The 22,736-nt window shown below is 28.5% G+C and overlaps 1 protein-coding gene across 3 annotated transcripts in view; it reads right to left on the bottom strand.

The window, feature by feature from the left end:
* LOC129984283 (sine oculis-binding protein homolog) overlaps positions 1-22,736 on the bottom strand; it is a 253,535-nt gene that overhangs the window by 25,281 nt on the left and 205,518 nt on the right. Inside the window, exon 1 of one of the 3 annotated variants that reach the window (XM_056094138.1) lies at positions 3,700-4,112. The exons of the other annotated variants lie outside the window; for them this stretch is intronic. Within the exon in view, the coding sequence (XP_055950113.1) occupies positions 3,700-3,739 (40 nt within the window). The 5' untranslated portion in view covers positions 3,740-4,112. Of the gene's footprint in view, positions 1-3,699; positions 4,113-22,736 lie in introns of those variants that run through there. 3 annotated transcript variants of the gene reach the window in all.

Below are 22,736 nucleotides of genomic sequence, written 5' to 3'. Positions count from 1 at the left end.
GAATATGCATTTATAAATTCAATACAGATTATCGTTTGGAAAGTGTAATGTATTTGTAGAAGCGGATTTTTAAAATTCAAATTGCAAAATGATTATATATTTTCAAGTTAATCAATGGCGAAGAATGAGATAGTTATTTTCATTTTCATTTTGCAGTCTTTATAATATATCTATCTCATTTACTCTGCAAAATAATTTATTTCGGAAAAATTCTATTTTTATTAAAATCTTCATCTAAAATCTTTGTATCTTATATATGTTCAATCCTTTGGGAAAAGCTGATTTAAATAACAAACAGAGAGAAAATAAATTGGCAATTAACATAGTCGATGGTATTCTATGGAATATTGATCAAAATCTTTATATATATTTTTTTATGAATACGTTTATATAAACATAAATTAGGCAAATAATTATGTTTAGAAGAAGATAGTATTGACTGATTTACAACAGAAATGCAATGCTGTTTGTGATATTGTGTATAAAATATGAAAGAATCAATGATTGTGCGAGTCGTTGATTACTATACCAATGCAGCTTTTTTAAATATTAATTCATTAATTAAATTTAAATAATTTTTAATACTCTAAATAGAGTTTTAGTAGTTTGTAATGAAAATTGAAATCAACAGGTAGTAGCTGAATCGGTAAAATGTAAGGATTTAAGCATTTTTCACGTGAAGTTGAAGAATGCGAGTTCAATTCTTGCGAAAATCGATAATTTATTGATACTTATTTAATAAAAAGTATCTAAAATAAAAAATTTCTTTGTTGACCGAAGAAGAAATTGAATTAATTTTTTTATATATATATTAATTGTGTTTTTTAGTTGGAACTGTCTGTGAGCATAAATATATCCTCAAGATACGCTAAAATATTTATTTAACACTAGTAATAAGAATAACAATTTATTTACGGACAAAATATGAAACTGAATTGAGAATACTTTTAACAAATAATGCAGAATTCCAAACGATTTTTTGATATACATTGAAATTGATTAATTTTTAACTGAAATGCTGCCAGCTTGGAAAAGGAAACTCCTCTTCAGATGATAAATAGGAAAAAAAAAAAAAAAAAAAAAAAAAAAAATTAAAGCGCAATGATAAATAAATGATACTTTTTTTTGGATCCAAACAAGAGTCAAATGCTTTTATTGAATGCTGTAGAAATTATCAATTGATTTTCGATTAGAGTGGACAGTTTCTATTAATATAAACATTTCATTTTTGACGCTGGTGCATTAATTGCATCTAATAAATGATGTCTTTCCACACCTCATGTTAATAAGTGTCATTTCATTGTAAATTGAACGACTATCATATTCATAGTCACAATCGAAAATATATTCTAACATTCGCTAATGATTTTAAAGGATTCACTGCAAAAACAATACCTTTTTTGAACGATTTTAATATTGAACAGTGTACAAAATTTGATTGCTATATAATGGTAATTTTAAGATGTTTTAAGGTTTTTTTTATAGAAATACAGAAAATAATTACTTTATTATAATTTCTGTTCTCCACTAATGCAAAAAAAGCAGGTAAAAAAACTGGATGAAATTTATTAACACAAACAGGTCTATTTTATGAAAGTATAGAAAACTTCAAGATATTCAAAACTAATTTCACTTTTAATTTTGAAGCTCAATGCTAATACAGTGTTTGCTGATTATAAGGATGTTAAAATTATGCACTGAATATTTGAAATATGAACGATCCACAGTGAAAGTGAGAATGAGTGGCTTCATAGGAATATCAAGTCAAATATTCAAAGGAATCCTAAATGGCCATATTTCATTATAAACGTTTAAAAAAATTTGTAATTTGTCGTTGTTGAATCTTCTAAGGCCGGAATTTGAAGCCTCCAACCCTATCGTCATCAATATGACTTCAGTCCTAACAATCTGATTTCATTTTTTTTTTACTTTATTGAGAAAAAAGTCCAAGAATTGAAATAGCCAAATATCTGACCACAATTTTTTGAGAATTTTTTATCTTTTATAATTCCTGAACTAAAAGAAAAATCATTGCATTTGTTTGTGAATATAGTAACAGTAGACAAATGAAATTTAGACAAATGACATTAGACAAATGAAATTTAATACTGATTCTTCCCGAGAAAGTTGTAAATTTTTGTTCAAATTTTGGAAAAATTCGTGAAAAATAAATTTGTATGTTTGTGCGTATCTGTATGTGTGCGTATGAACACGATTAACCATAAATTCAATGAGATAGATATATGAAATCTAACATCCGATTTTATCACTAGAATTAAAACAAAAAAGTTTTACTGTATATTCGAAATGAATATATGAATGTAATAATGAAAAAAAAAAAAATGGAGAAAACCAGATTCAGAAATTTTGGTATATGGGTTTTGAAATAGCAGATTAATGCCAAAATGTGAACCAAATCGGTAGCAAAGAAAAAATGCTTATATCAAAAACCATATTCAATTCTCTAATATACTGCGAAGGCATACACAAATGTGTCCTATTGTGTAAGCATACGGCAAAAAAGAGGGATGACACATAGTTTGATTAAATGACTATAAAAAGAAATGAATTTACTTCGCTTTATATCCTCCAGGTAGGCATAATTTATGTACAAGCAACAAGCGACGAGATACGTCAATCTACAACGCTACGCAAGAGCACGACTTTAAGTACTATACGAATACGGATTTTTTTGTACGACTTTAAGGATGATAATTTTTACAGAAAAATTAATTTTTGAAAATGGATAATTTGTTATTGAATTTAAACTAGATTTTTTAATCAATTAAATTACCCAAAAACTACATAATGTAAAGGAAATTTTCAATAAACTGTATAAAAAATGTATTTTAATAACATGATTTCCTTTTCTTCAAAAAAAATATACAAATTATACTTAATTATCTGTTATACTTATAGGGAAATATAGCTTATTTCAATGAGAATTATGTCATGCCAAAATTTTGTTTTTGATTTATACCGTGTTTACTTTCTGTCTACATAACTTTTCTGACTTTTTTAAACTTAAAATTGAATAGAAAATAATTTATTTCCCCCTCAAAAATAAGAGAAATATTCTGTATATACAAAGTTCAAATAATATATTTAAAAACAAAACGCTTGAATGTATGAAAACAGTCATGTATTTAAAAAAATCTTTGACGAAAATACATGCATAAAAATTATTTTGTACAGAATTATATGGTATAAATATGATAAGAAAAATAAACAAAAATGTTTGAGATTTAAGAACAAATACTTGTAAGAAGCTGCAGCTAAATGACATTTTAATTCCTTAAATGCAGTACCTATCAGTTACAGTGGCATAGAATTATAGTTTCTAAAATTTATAAATTAAAATTAATTAATTTTAAAATGCTATAGTTCGATACAAAATTAACACATCTATTGCGTTATTCTATGAATTCTTTGAAGAATCAGTAGAACAGTAAATTCTGAAAACGGATGTTGCCATCAAATTATATAGAAGAGGAAATAAAACAATTAAATGGTTAGTTTAGGTTCCTTAACAAATAGTTCCTGTACTCAGAAGAGATTTGATCAAAACCAGCAATAATGTATACAATAAATAAGAAGGAAAAATTAATTGAAGTACATATGTGATATGACTTTTCTTCCTTGGTAAAATTAAAATTTAATTATTAAAACAAAAGAAAAAGAGTAAGAACTCGTACTTACTGGAAAACACCCCACAGTCCAAACCCCAGTTGGACCTCATGGAAATTCATAGAACTGTTTAAAAATCAGTGAGTTTTTAAAACAGAACAAACCATGACGTTTGAGACACGGACAAAGGATTGATACCTTCACGTTTTCATGAAGAATTGCCACTCATTCATGTAGAAGTCGATTTTGACGTAAAACAAGAACCGTCCTGTACAGGCCAATGAGATCCCAAAAGCAATTTGGTGACCAGAGGGAGGGGTGAAAGAAGGTAACGAATGAAAATAAAAAGTTTCGACCGCCACTTTAGTGCCAAGAAATTGAGATAGATTTGTACTGGTGGGTCCTGAAACCGTGCTGATAAAATGTAAATGCCGTAATTAAAATAAGTACCCGAGATATCATTTGTCACATCCGAGCAGACGAAAAGAAATTGGGCAAGGGAGAACTGGAAATGGCAATAACAGCAAAAAGGAAAAGAAAAAGGGGAGGGGGGGAGGGAAGATAAGACCTTCTAGATAAATGTCATTGCGATAGAGGCGCCCATTCAAGCAAACAATGTGCTAATAACAAGTGGTTGTTCTACAGTCAGTTTGAACCCTGCATCAAAAGGTTAAGGTGTAATAACAGGCGTGCAGCGGAATTATTGCACGCAGTTAAAGCAACCAAACGCAGAGACACACACGGAAAAAGCCCTGTGTGATTGCTTCAATGACGAATGAACCAAAATAACAAACAGCAAAAAGCATGAAGATGGGGTGGGTATCGTTAAAATAGAGGAGGTGAAATCATTGGTCATTTAAGAAGGGCGGTCTCTCCAAGTAAATTAGGGGAGGGAGTAGTTAAGTGGAACCACAGAATCAAATTGGCAATGATTACGCCTTCGGGGAAAGGTAAAGAGAAGAGCTAACGATGTTTTTAGAGAAGAAAATGTGTTAGATCTGAACTGGCTAGACTATTGGTAATTGAGAAGAATAGATTCGTGGAACCCGAAGTTGGTCAATTTGTGTCTCCAGGACCTTAGCTTCCACTCTTTACTCACATGCTGGATAAGGGCTACGTGCTCAAATTTAGCCAGGGACTTAGACATAATGGGTGAAAATAATTATATGATTCTAAACATCTGGTCAAAAAGCAGTTGAAGATAAATGAATGTTGTCATTGCATTAAGCGTGGGAAACTGATTTGAATGAGCATTGTTTTGACTATTTCTCTCTGAGATAAAATTGCGGAAGAAACTATAAAGTTAATGCGGGTTTAACCTTTTGATTCTTGTTTTGAATAGTCTGTATTAGTGGAAGATGTTTATAAAAACACTGATTGTCCATAACCAAAACGTTGGGAAAGTTACATATTTGGAAGACCAAAATATTTATTTTTAGATACAGCTCCTTTCACAAAAAAATGCAGAAAAAATATTGTAGCGTTTTATTTTTATTTTCACAGTTAATTACTGCTTTATAAGAAATATATTGTAAAGTGGGTTGGAACTAGTTCGGCTTTTCATATCAAAATACATAGAATCAGGTGTTTTATTTTACATAATTTAAATGAATAAAACGTTGATTCGCTACCGCTTACATAATTGACTCAATTTAGTTTTTCATTTATAAATGGAGTAACATTTGATAGCCTATGATAGTTAATGAAAAACTGAAGTAGAAAAATATCATAAACATTTTCAGAAAAAAAATTGTAATGTCCTATTTAAATTCGATCAATATTAAATACAGTGCCAATGCAATGAAATACAAAAAGGGAAACTTAGATCAGCGAAAAAATGTACAGATGGTGAATCAACTGTACATATCATTGATATTTCTGTACCTACTTATTCTAATTACCTATTCTTCCCATTTTTGACTTATCAACTGCACATACCAACTTATTTTTCCCATTTTTTTAACTTAAGTTAATGAAGTTACCAAAATTTTCGTAATTTATTTAAAATGCAAAAATTACGAAAAATTTTACAAATATATTTATGAATAAACTACAGATAGTTTAATAAGCTGTATATGGATTCTGACATTTTATTTAAACGATGCTCTGAAATAGGAGTTTTTTGTCAAGAAAGACAAAAAAAAAAAAAAATGACATCAAGAATTGTTAAACTTTTTAAAAACAGATGTTCATTAAAAAAAAGTTTCATAAATTTGTTAGCATGAACAGATGTATTTATATTTTTATACATATTGACTAATATCGCCTTATATAAAATTTTTGTAAATTCTTTTTTAATAATAGTATTTTTTTTATCCACATAAGGAATGTTATAAGATATCAGACATATGCTTTAAAATATTCCAATCTTAATAAAAAGTGACAAATAGGGCAGATAGATTATTTCGTTCGAAGAAAGGTTAAACATATGTGAAAGAAAAAAAGAAAAATGCTTAATTCTACCCATTTTTAAAATACTATAATTCAAATATTTAAGAAAAAATTGAAGTATTGAAAAAAAATTACTTAGATGGACTTTCTACCTAATCATTATCCTGCGCATAATGAGCTATTATTAAGTTCACGACCAATTTTTTTATACTTATTCGGCTTATAAAAGGAAATATTCTATCAAATTTCTATTTTCAGCACAGCGGTAAAAGTTATATTTGCTGGAAAAAAAAATCAAACTCTAATTCTAATTAAGATTGGTATTAGCAACATGTGGGAACGTAATAAAACTTTTAGTGATGCCATTTTTTTAAAGTACAAAAAGTCTCCACTATTTTATTTCATCAATCTGATGGTCAAAAAGAAGTACAAATACCATGTCCCAAAATTCAAAGGCACACTGATGCCACTTTAAGGCAAATTCCAAAATTAATGGTGTTAAATGTTGATTTCTAGTCCAATTTCTGAACATTTATAATTTTCTCGCATCCCCTTACTAATTAGAAGGTCTTCCTTATTACTACCGTTTGCACAACACTTAAGAATCACGATGAGGCGATTCAATGATATCGATCCGGAGGGCAGATCCGTTTTGGAGAGTCACGACTCAGCCCTCCAGGTCCAGAAGTATCGAAAGGGCAAAAAATAGGGCCCTTTCTTATAAGTAGGTAGGTAAACGGTACGAAATTACCGTGAGAGGGGGAGGGGTGTACCAAAAGGCCGATCGTTTTCCAGCCTGCCCATCATTACGTCTTTTTCTGCCGTGGTTAAAAGGGCGCCCTGTCATTTACTCTGATTTATACATCTAGAAGTCAGATCGCAATGACACGAACAGATCTTGTTGAATCGAGCGTGGTCCTGCATCGCCAATGAGGTGGTTAATTGGCTCTATCTTCCTGGGCAAACTGTACAGTTACAACCTTGGAGTTAAGAGAGATGCATATATACTGAAACTGAGGGCTAAACGAAACCATTGGCAACTAAGTTGTTGTGGTTTTCATTTAGTTTTGTAATGGGAGTAATAATTTGATTGCCATAATAAGTTCAATAATGGTTATGAAACATTTTAAATATAGCAGATTTAATTGTAGAAATCACTGGCAACTAGGTTATTGTGGTTTTCATTTAGTTTTGTAATGGGAGTAATAAGTTGATTGCCATAATAAGTTCAATAATGGTTATGAAACATTTTAAATATAGCAGATTTAATTGTAGAAATCACTGGCAACTAGGTTATTGTGGTTTTCATTTAGTTTTGTAATGGGAGTAATAAGTTGATTGCCATAATATGTTCAATAATGGTTATGAAACATTTTAAATATAGCAGATTTAATTGTAGAAATCACTGGCAACTAGGTTATTGTGGTTTTCATTTAGATTTGTAATGGGAGTAATAATTTGATTGCCATAATAAGTTCAATAATGGTTATAAAACATTTTAAATATAGCAGATTTAATTGTAGAAATCACTGGCAACTAGGTTATTGTGGTTTTCATTTAGTTTTGTAATGGGAGTAATAAGTTGATTGCGATAATATGTTCAATAATGGTTTCGAAACGCTTTAAATATAAAAGATTGGATTGAGGTGCTCTTTGATGTCACTAGACACGCTTAAAGCCACGTAAAAAAGAAAGAAAAACTTTATTGCCTGGTAGATTTTTCAATATTTAATATAAAACGGAGGATTTTATTATACATTCATTTAATAATCGTTTCACTCTTATGGTTTGAAGGAATAGCTAAAAGAATATGTTCTTTTTGATTAGAAGTCAGTTAAAGACACTAAGAGATTTTCCTAAATCATTTATGGTCTTGCATTGCCAATGAGGTGGTTAATTGGCTCCATCTTCCTGGGCAAACTGTACAGTTACAACCTTGGAGTTAAGAGAGATGCATATATACTGAAACTGAGGGCTAAACGAAACCATTGGCAACTAAGTTGTTGTGGTTTTCATTTAGTTTTGTAATGGGAGTAATAATTTGATTGCCATAATAAGTTCAATAATGGTTATGAAACATTTTAAATATAGCAGATTTAATTGTAGAAACCACTGGCAACTAGGTTATTGTGGTTTTCATTTAGTTTTGTAATGGGAGTAATAAGTTGATTGCCATAATATGTTCAATAATGGTTTCGAAACGCTTTAAATATAACAGATTGGATTGAGGTGTTATATGATGTCACTAGACACGCTTAAAGCCACGTAAAAAAGAAAGAAAAACTTTATTGCCTGGTAGATTTTTCAATATTTAATATAAAGCGGAGGATTTTATTATACATTCATTTAATAATCGTTTCACTCTTATGGTTTGAAGGAATAGCTAAAAGAATATGTTCTTTTTGATTAGAAGTCAGTTAAAGACACTAAGAGATTTTCCTAAATCATTTATGGTCTTGCATTGCGAATGAGGTTATTAATAGATATAATGGAGCACATAGGTAGACATATTTCTGTAGGTTTGAAAAAATACCATAATTATAATCATGGAATAAATTATGGTAGTCAAAATATGGAAATGGCTTTTATTAGTGGCAATAAGTTCAATAATGGTTTCGAAATATTTTAAATATAACAGATTAGATTGTGGTGTTCTATGATGTCAATCGACATGCTTAGAGTAACGAAAAAAAAACTTTAGCGGCTGGTAGATTTTCAATATTTAGAATAAAAAGGTGGATTTTATTATATATCATTTTAATAATTGTTTCATTCTTATAGTTTAAAGGAATAGCTAAAATAGTATTTTAGCTATTTTTTTTTTTTTTTTTTTTTTTTTGATTTAGGAGTCGGTTAATAAAGACACTAAATGATTTCTTAGCTTCTTTATGGTTCTTATCTTAGTTTTAGCTTTATAAAGTTTAATGAGAAGTTATTCCTTAAATTATTTCCATAATGATTTCAATAATTTTTAAAGGAAGTTTAAATTAGCTCAACTATAAAGACAGAAATAATGTTTAAAGTCTAGAAGTGGTGGGAAGTTTTTCACCATTAAATAATTTTAATAGTTTTTAAAGAAAGTTGTAATTAGATGAGTTATTATGTTTAAAATCATAAATTATGTTTAAAATCTAGAAGTTGGAACAAATGATGGAAGTTTTTTTCCTTTGGTTTCTAGAAAATACTGCAATTAAATTTATTCTATGACTTTAACAATAACATTTGTCTACAAATAACATGGGGCTATGTTTTAGTAACTTATAGTTTGTTTGTTTTTTTTTGAAATAGGGGGAAAGGGGAATTAGCCTGTGCAATTCAATATTAATTTGAAAGTTAGAAGTCCTCATTGACTTGAGATGTTAATAAATAATCTAGTTTCATATACATGGCTGAAATGCCGTATTCAGCAATAATTTTAATATTTTTGAAAATTAAATTCATTAATTTCTAGCCGAAATTTTCCTTAATAATGAAATTTCTTTTTATTATCAAAAATGCCATAGATGCTGCATTTTTAAAAATAGAGAAAATATATAATAACTTAAATAAAAAAAAAATGCAAAAATATGAGGAAAACATATTATAGCAATAAAAGTAAAACAACATTATTCCTTACTGTTTTTTATTGTTGTTTACAACAATTGACGACTTTTTATCAAAATAATAGTTTTTTTTTTTTTTTTTTTTTTTGAATTATGGAAAATTTGGAATTGAATGAGTTATCTGAGAAATATTGAATCAAGTAGAAGGTAAATATCGTCTGCACAAATTTCACATTTGTGAAATTAAACTTGTTGATTGAAAGAAAATAGAACTGAAAGTTCGTAGCTATAAGGAATTCCAACTAATATTAGCAATTCTTTTTCTTTTCAGATAAATTCTAATTTACTAAAAATAATATAAATCAGAATTTTTTTCATAAGGTTACCATTAATAAACTATAAAGAATATAATTTTACTAAAGTTGATCCTTTCATACTGAATAATAAAAGTTTTAATAAAGAAAAATTCTAGTTTACAAGAATCTGAAACGAATCATGATTATAAGGAAGAGCTTTAAAATAATACAGAAATATCCGATTTAATATCTAGAAAAAAGTTATAATTATACGTGAGATTACATTACAGAAAAACAATAAAACTAATTTTGCTAAAATTATTATAATTACAAGAATTAGAGCATGATATAAAATTCCCTAAGAAGTTAGATTTTTTTGTTCAATTTGAATGCTTCAAATTAGTTTGACTTTAATTTCCGGATATATTTTATAAAATCCTTTCTAATTATATTTTACAAACCATCTTTTAAGAATTTGGCTTATTTCTCAGTATAATTTATGAAATTTTAAACTTACTGGTCAAACCTGGATTTAATAATCAGCAAATATTGCTTTCAGTTTAAAATCAACTGGAGATAGAGCAAATTGATTGTATTTTTAAATAAACGAAGTATACTTAATGAAACAGTACGTTAATCTCTAGCTAAAAAATAAAAACATTCATACAAAAAATAGCACAAGAAGCTTAAAGTTTATTCCAAGTAGTATAAAATAATATAATAAAATTCACATAAGAAGATAAAATCGACTATTAAAACTGTGTTGGGTTTTTACAATCCCACAACAATCAAAGATAACATGCTGAAATTTTCTATTATTGATTTTTTCAATAGCTGATAGGCAGATATTAAAAAATTTAGGATATAACAAATGGAAAATTAGACATACTGAAACATAAAAGGAAACCTAAATATTTCAGTGGACAACAAACGAAATTTAATAAGTTTTGCTTTTAACGGTATATTAATGCATGCATATAACACAAAATTTAAACGGAAGTGAAATTTCCGAGTCAATGTGCAATATAAACGTAGTAATAAAATAAAATCCTAACTTTAATAATGATGTGGCTGAATGATTTAACTAAGCAATAAAAATATCTTAATCTTCCTTATACAATAAACAATATAAACAACAACAAATGCTTAAAATTACTGTTAAAACTTGATAACAGTAAGAGGGGGAAAAAAATAGAAATTGAGGACTGAAGGAGGACAATTATATTACAATTAGAAGGAGGACAATTAGAAGGAGGACTTATAAGGAGTGACAATTTTCTGGAAATTAAGATAACGTGAAAATTGCTTCAATGAAACAATATAGTCCAAATTTATTAAAGATAAATTTTAAAAATTCGATTAATTTGTAACTAAAAAAAATTAGAATTTCAAAAAAAACAAAAAAAATGACCCATTCCACCAATCAAAATATGTCTGCACAAAACTCGATAGCTCTTGATGTGACTGTCTGTGCAATAGAACGTAAGAAATAGGCACACAAACGCCTTTCCTTTTATTATTAGCAGATATAACTTTCGAATTCTCGAACGAGAGTAAATTACAACATAAAAAAACTGCGCTGAGCACAAATATTTTCACAGTCCACTCTTATAAAAAATGCGGTGCGAGAAACATTCGAGTTTCGTACAAAAGCGTCAGAATTAGGCACCGTAATTAGCGAAAACCTTTAAAATCCATCCACTTCCTCGATTTTTACAAAACAAAACCGCGGCGCGACAGTAAATCCTTTCCGACACCACAGTGCCAAAGACACACAGACCAATTCCAGAAGAAATTAAAACTTTTTCCCGCCAAAAGACGTAACAAAACAAAAATAAAAAAACAAAAAAAGTACGTAATTACCATCCATTACCTCGTAATTAGGTCCTAGTCTGTTTAATCAGAGCAATCAGTCGTAATACATTTTTTTGTCTTTATTCATGTTGTACTCTCATTGTTTCTTCGTTCCACTAATTACTTCAAAAGTACGGTACAAGCTGAGTTTTACCCCTCCCACCCTGCAGAGGTGTTACGTCTTCTAAAACCACGTGTTCCGATGATTTATCTACCGACAAACCTCCCCAACACTCTGGTTGGCAAGAGACTGAGATTTTTGCAGAAAGATTCCGGAAAATAATCATCATAAAAATAAAACAACAACAGTGGTAATAATAATGAAAAAAAAAAAAAGATCTTTTCCGTCCCAACTGTCAAGAAGATAGTGGAAGGAACATTAATTATTCGAGTATTTGGAAAAGAGGAGGCATTCCGTTGTCAGTTACACGTTGTAGGAGGATCGATTTGGTTCTAAAACCTGCACGCTAACCCACTTCGCCTTTTGCGCTGAGTTTATTTACTGGCTGGGATTGTTCTGTTACACTCGGCTTTGCTCTGTATAGAAATCTGAAGTATCCTACAATATGCTTTTCTGGTATATTCACATATCAAACTGCTACTTATGGCTAGATGTTATTTATAACGATTATTTATATGAAATAAGAGACTTACACCATTTACGGAGTGCATTCATCAAAAACACATAAAGAACACTAGCCAAAATGGAAAATAAAACACACATAAAAAAGGAACTGCAAAGAATAAAGAATTACAAAGTTCTAAAGCATATCTTGTATCCTTAAATGAGTGATTTTTGTATACATATTTATTTCGTGTATCTCGGAAACGGCTGTAATGATGTGGATCAAATTTTATATTTAGATAAGGTTTTGCTTTTTAAGTTTATCCATGCAGGTGTCTTTCCTTAAAAGATGCTATTTTACACACACACACACACAAAATGACACATTTTTTTATAACTAATTATTAAAGCTTTTTTTCTATCTGCTCTCAGGCTGACAATGTCATATAGCGATTTCACCATGGTAAAACTGAATGTAAGTTCAACAATGTAAGTAATGATAGATAAACTGTAAAATGAATGCTGTAATGTAGATCATTATTTATCATTTATCTGAATATAGATTTTTTTCGAATGACATGTTAAACTAAGCGCATTCGTGATTTTTTTTATTTAAATAATCATTCCAAACGTAATATGAACACAAAAGCATAAGTACGCATAAATATCACAATATGTATAGCTAAAAATAATGCGTAGTCATGAATTAAAAAATAATAATAATAAAATAAAAAAAATGAAAGAAAGAAAGAAGGTCAAGTAAATAAAAGTTGAGAACAAGTCGCTTTAAAAACGCTTAGAGTCATATAATGAATGTCAAGTTCCTTAGAGGTCCTGTTGGAAGTTTTATAACATTTATACAATGAAACCTTTTAATATAGTTAAATTTAGAGTCAACTTTTGGAAAAGTTCACTATTTCCTAAAAGATCTTACAGGGGCAGCGAAATTTATAGAACTCGGAATATCAATGCAATCGATCGAACCATTGATAACCATATAAAAGAAAAGAATACGAGAAATATCTCGTCTAGGCAAATTAAACATATCATGTAGTCGAGACATTATGACTTAGTTATAGATTAATATCAAAAAAAAAAAAATCCTTCTACAAGTATCCAAAATTACCTTTTACATTGATAGTTTATGACTACTGTTTATTTGAAATAATAATTTTTATTTATTCTGAAAACTTCAAATACAATTTCAATACAATATTCCTGGGCACATAAGATATGCGATTACGTTCGGGTTGAATTTTTTGGAAGTAGCTATAAAATATTTAAATTTTTGAATTTTTACATAAAATAGATTGCAAAAACACATATAGAATTAAGATATGTTACTTAAAAGCAAGAAATGGGTAAAATATTTTTTGGGAAAGTTATACAGGAAAAACTTTCTAGTTCAGAATATTTTATCAAATGATTTGTTGAAAATCTTGCAGTTAACTGAAGAAATTTATTACATAATTCATGAGGTAAGAATTAAGTACTGAGGTTCAATTGATAAAGAACATTACATTTTAAACATTTTTCACGTTATTAAATATTAAAACAACTATGAAATCTTTTAAAATGAATAGATAGTTTACCCTGAAATTAAGAAACTGCAGAACTTGTTGAGAAATTATTATAATAAATTTTAACATAAAATATTCATTCGATTTTAATTTATGAAGCTTTTTGTAAGATTTAACATTAAAGGATTACATTACATTAGTATTTAAAGATGAAAATAGCATTAAAGTGAAAGTTAGGCAATTAAGAAATATCAATGTAACTTTACAAATAATGAACACAAAAGCAAAATTCAAACGATTTTACAAAGAAATATATTGAGAGTTTAAGAATATTGAATAAAAAAGACATTCAATATTTTCGCCAAAAGAGTTTTTAATACAATCTTAAACAAAATTTGGTTTTTATCTTCTGCTACTTTATTTCCAGTTTGTTAACATCAAAATCGTTTATCAGCTGGGTCATTATCTGTAAATTGAGACATGCATGATTAAAATTTAGGAAAAATATTTTGCAGGACGGATATTTGCATTTAAAAACTTCAAATTTGGTGATTATTTACTTCTTGAATAGTAGAGACTCAGCATGAAATGATTTTTCAAAATTTTAAATACATATTTTTTAAAAACATATTTAATTTTTTACAATGACGTCAAAGAGTATTGTAACACGAAAACTATTTTACACCACAATCAAATAATAGCAACAAAAATAGCTTTTTATTAATGCCAGTTTTATTTCCTAGCAATTTTCCTCTAATTTTAACAAATTTTCAAAACGCAGTTACATTATTTTACAATAATTACCTTGTTTTAATAAAATGCATTTATGCACAAGCGATAGGATTCAAAGATATTAAATACATCTTTTGGGTGTACGCTATCTCTGCTATTGCTAAGAGCATTTTTTTTTTTGAAAACATTATAAAAATAAAAGAAACAGGGATTACATCAAGATCATGCAATGATTCCAGGTTTGAATGACCTTTAATTTTATTATCATTATTCTTTCTTATCATTATTGTTTCTTCTTCTATCTTTGTGTGTGTGTGTGTGTGTGTGTGCTTGCAAAATTAATTTAAATCAGTAAACACAGTAACATATACAGAGATAACTATGTTATAATACTCAAATATATATATTTAGTTGCCATGTTGTCACCTCCCCTCCCATTTTATTTCCATTTTTTTCTGAAAAAATATTTTGAATTATAGACCCAACAATATTTACAGAGAAAAAATTAAAATTTAAATGCATATATTATTTAATTCAGATTGAATGGCAAAAGTGTTAAAAAAATATTGCATATTCTCCCTCTACTTCTGGACAAATTTCTACACTCAAATACCACTTGAAGAGTTTCACTAAAAAAATCCAACAGATCCTTGAGGATTTTAATGCATTTATTTCCGGATTTAAGAAAAAAAATTATCGCTTCCAGATTATAAAGAGATAAAATATAAAGACAAATGCTTAGTTTTGAGTTTGAAAACGTATAGAAAATCGTTATTCATTTATGTCTAACAATTGAAATTTTTGGTGAATATATCTTTTCCGGTATGAACTATATATATAAGAAAATAAATAGTTTAATAATCTCATCGAATGGTGGATCAGCTAATATGTAAATAAACGTAGTAATTAATAGTATTAATAATATTTGTCTAAGATGCGAGTGTGAAATCAGAAAAAAATAAGAGTAATAAGTTATATATATATATATATATATATATATATATATATATATATATGCATATGTGTGAATGTAATGATATCTCTTAATTAAATTTAAATCCTAAAGATTTTTCTAATTTTTATAATAAATTAGCCCGTGTTAACTTCATTCTAAAATTTCACTTATTTTCTGATCCAAATCCCACTTTTTTTTAAAAAAAATTATTTCTAACACGAATTAAGAAAAAAAAAAAAAATTGCTTGCTCAGTTGTCTTCCATGCCATGAGCGAAGGGTTAAAAATCTTTAACAACTACGCATCTTTTTTAAAGATACTTAAAATTCCCTTGTCTAAGTCGACTCGAGTCAAACAAATCCCTGTCGGAATCTCATAATAAAACAACACTAAACGGAAAATTTCTTTCACTTTCGCTCTTGTCTTCTGGTGCGTAAATACTCATAGCGGCTTTGTTTCTGTGTCAAAATTATGTCTCCTGTGATAAAATAAAATGAAGTTCATTCAAAAAGCCTCTTCTTTTCGGCCATGAAATATCCAAAATTATATTATATTATATATTGTAGATGCGTACTTCAATTTATTTCATTAGGGAGTCATATTATGAACAGAGAAAAAGCGATAAGAGATGTATTAGTCTGCATCGCGATACAAGAGAAATGTGACAGAAGTTTTTCCCCTCAGCGATTTTAATATGAGATTCTAGTAGAGATTTCTTTATCAAATGTCAATTTAGGTAAGGAAATCTTCGATATCTTTAAAAGAATGTTGCAAACATTAGGGACTTTTGTCCCTTCATTCTGAGGGTGGGAAATACAAATGTTATCAGTTTTCTAGAGCGTGTGCTAAAATTAATTAAATAAAAAAAGTGAGAATTTGATCAGGAAATAAGGTAGCATTTTAGAAGGAAATTAACCACTCTGTTCTTATATATAAGATGTTTTCATTGAATTTGAGTTGTAACATGCCCATTACAAAACATACTTTTTTTTTTTTTTTTTTTTGCATAGTGAAAAAATATTGTATGTTTAAGTTCTTCAAATTGAGACATTTTTGCTCTAATCTAATACAAATTTACAAGAAAAGTGCATAAACCTTACGACAGATTTATCCATTTTATTTGCAACCCAGCAATGAATAGCAAAGAACAGCAAGACTATATAAATATTTTTCCCACTATATAAACAACTTTCAGGATCAAAGAGACCTCAAAAGAATATATTCATCAAAACCTAGAGGGTGAAATTTTTGCCGATTACAATACATTTTCCGTGCACACTTGGTACAAGAGAAGAAAAAAAAAGAAAGGAATTTTTCCGACCAAACAATCAAGAAGACAAGAGTGGAAAGAACATTAATTATTCTCTTATTTGGAAAAGAGGAGGCATTCTATTGTCAGCTACACGATGTAGGAGGATCGATTTGGTTCTGTTTAGATCCAAAACCTGCACGCTATGCCCGCTTCTCCCTTTTCGTTGAGTTTATTTACCAGCGACTGGGATTGTTCCGATACAACCGGCTTTGTTACCGCTGTACATGCGACAGGGGAATTTTGCCTCATGTGGCCAGGAAGAACAATGCGGATTTTCAGGAGCGGCGCTCGCATGAAAGAGTCGTTTCTGCTATTCATTACATGGAAATGGACAATGTCCGAAGAGTGTTCAGGAAAACGCATGTGTGGAATTGAAAGGACACTTCGCAAATTAATTGACTTTTGCGGGGGACACGAATTCGTTTTGATGTAGTGGGGATTGATTTGTGATTTTCGTATTGAGTCGTTCTATTGTTCAGTCTTTACATGCAATTCCAGTAGCTTAAGAGGGGCGGCCAAGCACAATGAAGATCTTATTACCATTAAAAACAAACGATTAAATCTGAATTTGCTTAAGGTGTACGTACACACTAGAAAATTTTTTATTTTTATTTTGACTTTAAAAATCCAGTTTTTTCACAGTAAATCATTAATATATGGTTAAACACATTTCAGTGAGAAAAAACCATATTACACTAATTATTAATTAATTAATATTTAATGAGCAAATTAGCCTATTTTTTGAAACATGATATCTTAAATTCTAATTCGTACAGATAAACAATTCTAGTTGCAAGTTATGCCTAATATTAGTCTTCATGTTGGCTGCCTCAATCAAGTTATAAAAATATGTAGTTTTTTATAACAATTTTTTCATCAACGATGAATAGAAAAAGCGAGATTTTTTTCTGTAATTTTAACCTTTAAATAGCTATTAAAAATTTATTTCTATAAATATAACTTTGATTGAGGCACAAAATATCCACTATTTCATACAAATTATTTTGATGTATAAATAATTGTATTTGGTTAATTTCTTGTTGAATTATGATTGTATGAATGAAGCAACATAGTTAAAAAATATCATTTTTCATAAAATGAGTTTAAAAAAACCGAAACTAGAGTTTTTAGTGAAAGAATCTCAAGGAAAATAATTATAACTCGAGAAATATTCCGAATATTGACAACATCTTGGTATCGTTTGAAAGCTAAAGGATCAGAGAACAGTTTGAAGCAATAAAAAAATATTCGATATTTTGAACGATTTTCGAAGTTTCAAGTGTGTACGTACACCTTAAACATCTTTTAAAATAACAAAAAGATAAATTTCTAATGCTTTGAAGCTATGCTATATAAATGAATTTGATTTATTTATCAATATTTTCATACATAAGGGGAAATGGTGCCTTTAAGAATGGGCTGTAACCTTATTAAAAAGAAAACATTAATATCTATCCACTTATCATGTACTTAAAAGTATTTGAAATTGTTTCCTAAAATTTCTTTGCAATATCACGCGACATTATATTATAATTAGTCAATGAACAAAATTTTAAAAATCAAAAACTAGTAGTTTTTTTTTTTTTTTTTTTTTTTTGATGAAATGATTCTTTGATACCCAAAACCATCTTTTGAGCTAAATAGGGATTTTTAGAACAGTTTTCTAACATATATCGTCTATTACAGTTTTATCAAATCATATTTCCACTATTCCTTACATTGGTTGTTTTGAAAACTATCCATTCTAACATAGATTTGCATTTTTGAAAGAAGTAAGAGAACAAAAATAAATAAATAAATACATAAATAAAATAAGTAAATAAATCAAAGAGAGAGGGAGAGAATATATTTTATAGAATTAAAATTCTCCATTGTGTTTTCCTATCCAGCTTTAAGAGATCATTAGTTCTTAAATGTGATTTTTTTAACGTTGCCAATTGATTTTCAAGGCAAGGATTTTCTGCAAGAATATTTCATGGATTTCTAAGAAAAAAATCAGTTTCAGTAATCTGATTAAACAAGCCATATTTCCATGTCACAATCGTTAAACGATTATTCGGTGTTCTCCATCAGAACATTTACTATCGTCCCTAGTTAAAGTTGGCTAAATATCTATCTATTATATAAAAATTTCTTTCATGTAAACATTGCGTTTTACTCGCTTTGAGATAGATAAATAGCGAGTCACCTGACCCATAATATTTGAGGTTCGTTTTACCAATATTGTTCAAAATATTTAATGAAAATTTTTATTGCGTCGTAGTAAGTTTTATATTGCACTTCACAGCGAAATAATGACACAAAAGAAAAAAAAATAAAGTTTTAATTAACACCAAAGTAACAGTAAATGAGTTTAAAACAATATTATTTGTTAATTCTACTTTTAGATCATTGCATAGGATAATACTAAAAAAAAGTTTTTCAAGGTTTTTTTTAAAAAAAATATTTTTTTTGAATAGCGGAAATTTTTCGTCTCTCGCCTAGCAATCATCTGAATATCTAAGCAACTCTGCATTTTTTTTTTTTTTTTTTTTTGAGTAATGGAGCATATAACGATATAAGATGAAAAAAAAATGTGAAGAACGATTTAATGATTTTAACCTTTTTAATATAATTTTTTTGTCCAAAATTAAGATAATTCATGGCTCTAATGAGTCAAATAAAGTATTAGCTATATTCTGCTAAAATAAAAACAAAAATTAACTATAAATACAAATTTTGAGATGGGTCATGTATGTCTAGGGATTTCAATACCGGTATACCGAGATACCGAATACCGGTATTTTGAGCCATTTGCACAATTTTGTAATACTGATATTCATAAGTTTAAATGCCGTTTTTTCGGTATTTAATAGAATTTTTTAAATTGTCTCCACTATATGGTCAGAGATCGCCAACATAGCAAAATAGTATACGTTTTTGTTTTTATGTCTCCTTAACGGACGAAATTAATTAGACTGTGAATACAAAGTTGCATCGTACAATCAAGAGAAGTGATAAAATACTGTTTAACAACGGATTGTAAAACCCTCCGCGCTTTTGTGCATGCGTTAGGATGGGTTTAATTCAACAAAATAGGGGTGAGAGGAAAGATGAAACAATATATTTAACATGAAGACTCGCGGTTTTATGAGACTTAAATATTACAGATAATTAGTGATACAGAAAGAAAAAGGTACTAATGCACAATAAAATATTTCAGAGCAATTTTTATTTAATAAAAGGGACATAAACATTAAATTATGAGGAATAAATGAAAAATTTATGTTCTTAAAATTTGTTTACTTCTAATGATGGAACGATTTTTGAAACTGAGAAATCCAATCCAAAAAGCAATAATCGACTTAAATCTGCAAATTAATTTTTCAGATAGTGAATTTGATTTAATATTCAGAACTGTATCAGCTCTAATTCCAATAAAACTGGCTGTTGAGACATTATGTCGGAAAGATTCTAATTTATTAACAGCTAATGCTACAATAAATTTCATGTTGCAGTCATTGAAAGAACAGCACACATCACTATCTGAAGAATTATATATTACATTGAAAAATCGCACCGAAAAAGAAAATGTCTTACGGTATTTACATAATTATAATGATTTTAAAAATGAAAATGAAAAAGAAGAAAAGGAACTAATCAATTCAAATCTGATCAAGTTTATAGTAAATTTTCTTAAAATTGTTTACCCACAAATCTATCCACGTTCAGAAGAATTCGGTACAGTTATCGGAGATTATGATGACACTAATATCGATAGTGAAAAGGAATTGCCTCTTGAATAAAAATTAGAATTAGTGATAAATAAAAAAATTTCAACAAACCAAAATATAATACAGAAATCAGCTATATTCAAAACCATACGACGAGAAATCGATTTATTTGAAGATGAGGATTTTAGAGATAAATACTGGGAAAAAGTATATCGCGCATTGCTAACAGTACCACCAACTAGCGTAGATGCCGAAAGAGCGTTTTCCATAGCTAGTAATTTTTGCACAAAATTACGTTCCAGGCTTAGTGACAGTACAATTGATGCATTATCACTTTTTAAGATCACATTTGAATAATTTATAATAGTATCACAGACTGAATAGTGATATATTATACTTTTTTGTGATTTAAATAAATAAGAGTTTCCTTTACTTTTTTGTGTTTCTTTATATACTGTTATAATTTAGAAGTTACAAATTATTTTTTGTGATATTTACACTCTCTAATAAAACTGGCAAATAAAATAAAGAAACACCTTTGTTTTCTTTCTTTTCTAAAATTTCTACTACCGGTAATAAAACAGGCATCCCGGTATTAAAATCTAAAAAATACCGAATACCGGTATTGAACTTTTGGTCCGATATTGCAATCCCTATATGTGTCCCAGTGGTCTTTTTAAATGGGAAACATGTGTCGCATTGGGGTTGAGGTGATCATATAAAATACAGTGAAAAGTTGTATCTCTAGTTTTATAATATTTTAAAACAGTTTTATTTCAAGAAAGCTTTTACCAATTATCCAACTTTATTCATCACATTTCTATGTATGATACATTGCAAAAATAGTTTTTGCAGAGTGCAAATTTATTCATGGCGCACACAGTTTTCTTTTATTACTAAAATGTAATTAAAAATTACACTCACATATAAATGTAATCACAGAAAACCATTGGAACATGTCCTTCAATAAATTCCCCACTTACTTATCCTTTTGGAGGATTTAAAAATATCAGCGGGGCATATATGTCCCGGTGGGGCCGTGAAGTTAAGGAAGTTTTTAGTAAACTTGTTTTAATTTTTTTTAAATGTCATTGTTTAATTCTTCATTCTGCCAAAAAAAAAAAAAAAAGTCAAAATTATGATGAGATTTTTTCTGAATTTTAATCAATAATAGAATATTTCTTTTTTTTATTTGGAACTGAGCTTTCTTGTTCATGGCATTTTTAAGATAGTTTGTTTCCGTTTACTTCTGTTTCCTAGAAGGATGGAATCAATCCCTCAACAAACCCCACTCACATGAGGATATGCACGATTCTAGGTCAACATCGGGGTTGGTGTGTGAAAACAAGCAGGTGGCGAATCTCCCTTGTATAAAATAATTAATATTTTGATGTCAGCCGCTTATATTTTATTTGCATATCTTACCTTACATGAAATTATATTAAATACACATTTTAGTTGCATTTAATCAGAAACAATAATTTTAAAAAATGCACACTGTGTTCAATTTCAAATGTTTAAAATATGCTCAAACATTTTCAGTTAAATTTTCAACTACTTAAACTATTTTAGAATAGATTTTTAAGTGTATATTTTTAGAGTTATTGGAAAGAATTCGGATTAACAATTTTATGGACACAAACTTGTATTTATTATTAAATATTTATTTGTCTACATACATAAAATACAACATTTTTTTTTTTAAATTTTTAATCAGAAAACCGCTCCAAACTACATCGGAAGAATCACCATTTTTATTCATATTCGCATTATTAATTCTATAACAAACGGAGTCCAGTCTTTGAAGAATATTGCCCAGAATTCACAAACAGGAAATAAGATTAACTGCTTTAGAGCCAATATATGGCATTTGCTAAAAAGAAAACAACATATAATCAAATAGCAACAAACTGAGTAGGTCCTGCGCAAGCAACTGACCATTAAAAAAACGAGTAGCTTTCAAATGCTATCATCATGCAAATAGAGCTATAAATACATTTGCAAGTAACCTAAAATTTTGTTAATATAATCACTTAAAACAACAAAAATTACAATAAAAACAACCTACACATTTTTAATCCGCACAGCAAAATAATATGAAATACTTACAAGCTTTAACTTCCCATGACCATTCTCTCAAGAGATATAAATCTTTACGAACATCCCAAGGAGGTCATTCAATGTCTTCAAAGTTTCCCCAAACAGCCAATACATCAAAGCTCCATTTAAA

The sequence above is a fragment of the Argiope bruennichi genome, chromosome 9 (genome assembly GCF_947563725.1).
Source record: "Argiope bruennichi chromosome 9, qqArgBrue1.1, whole genome shotgun sequence".
NCBI classification, from domain to species: domain Eukaryota; kingdom Metazoa; phylum Arthropoda; class Arachnida; order Araneae; family Araneidae; genus Argiope; species Argiope bruennichi.
The sequence above is the reverse complement of the archived record's forward strand: the minus strand, read 5'-3'. Positions and strand labels throughout refer to the sequence as shown.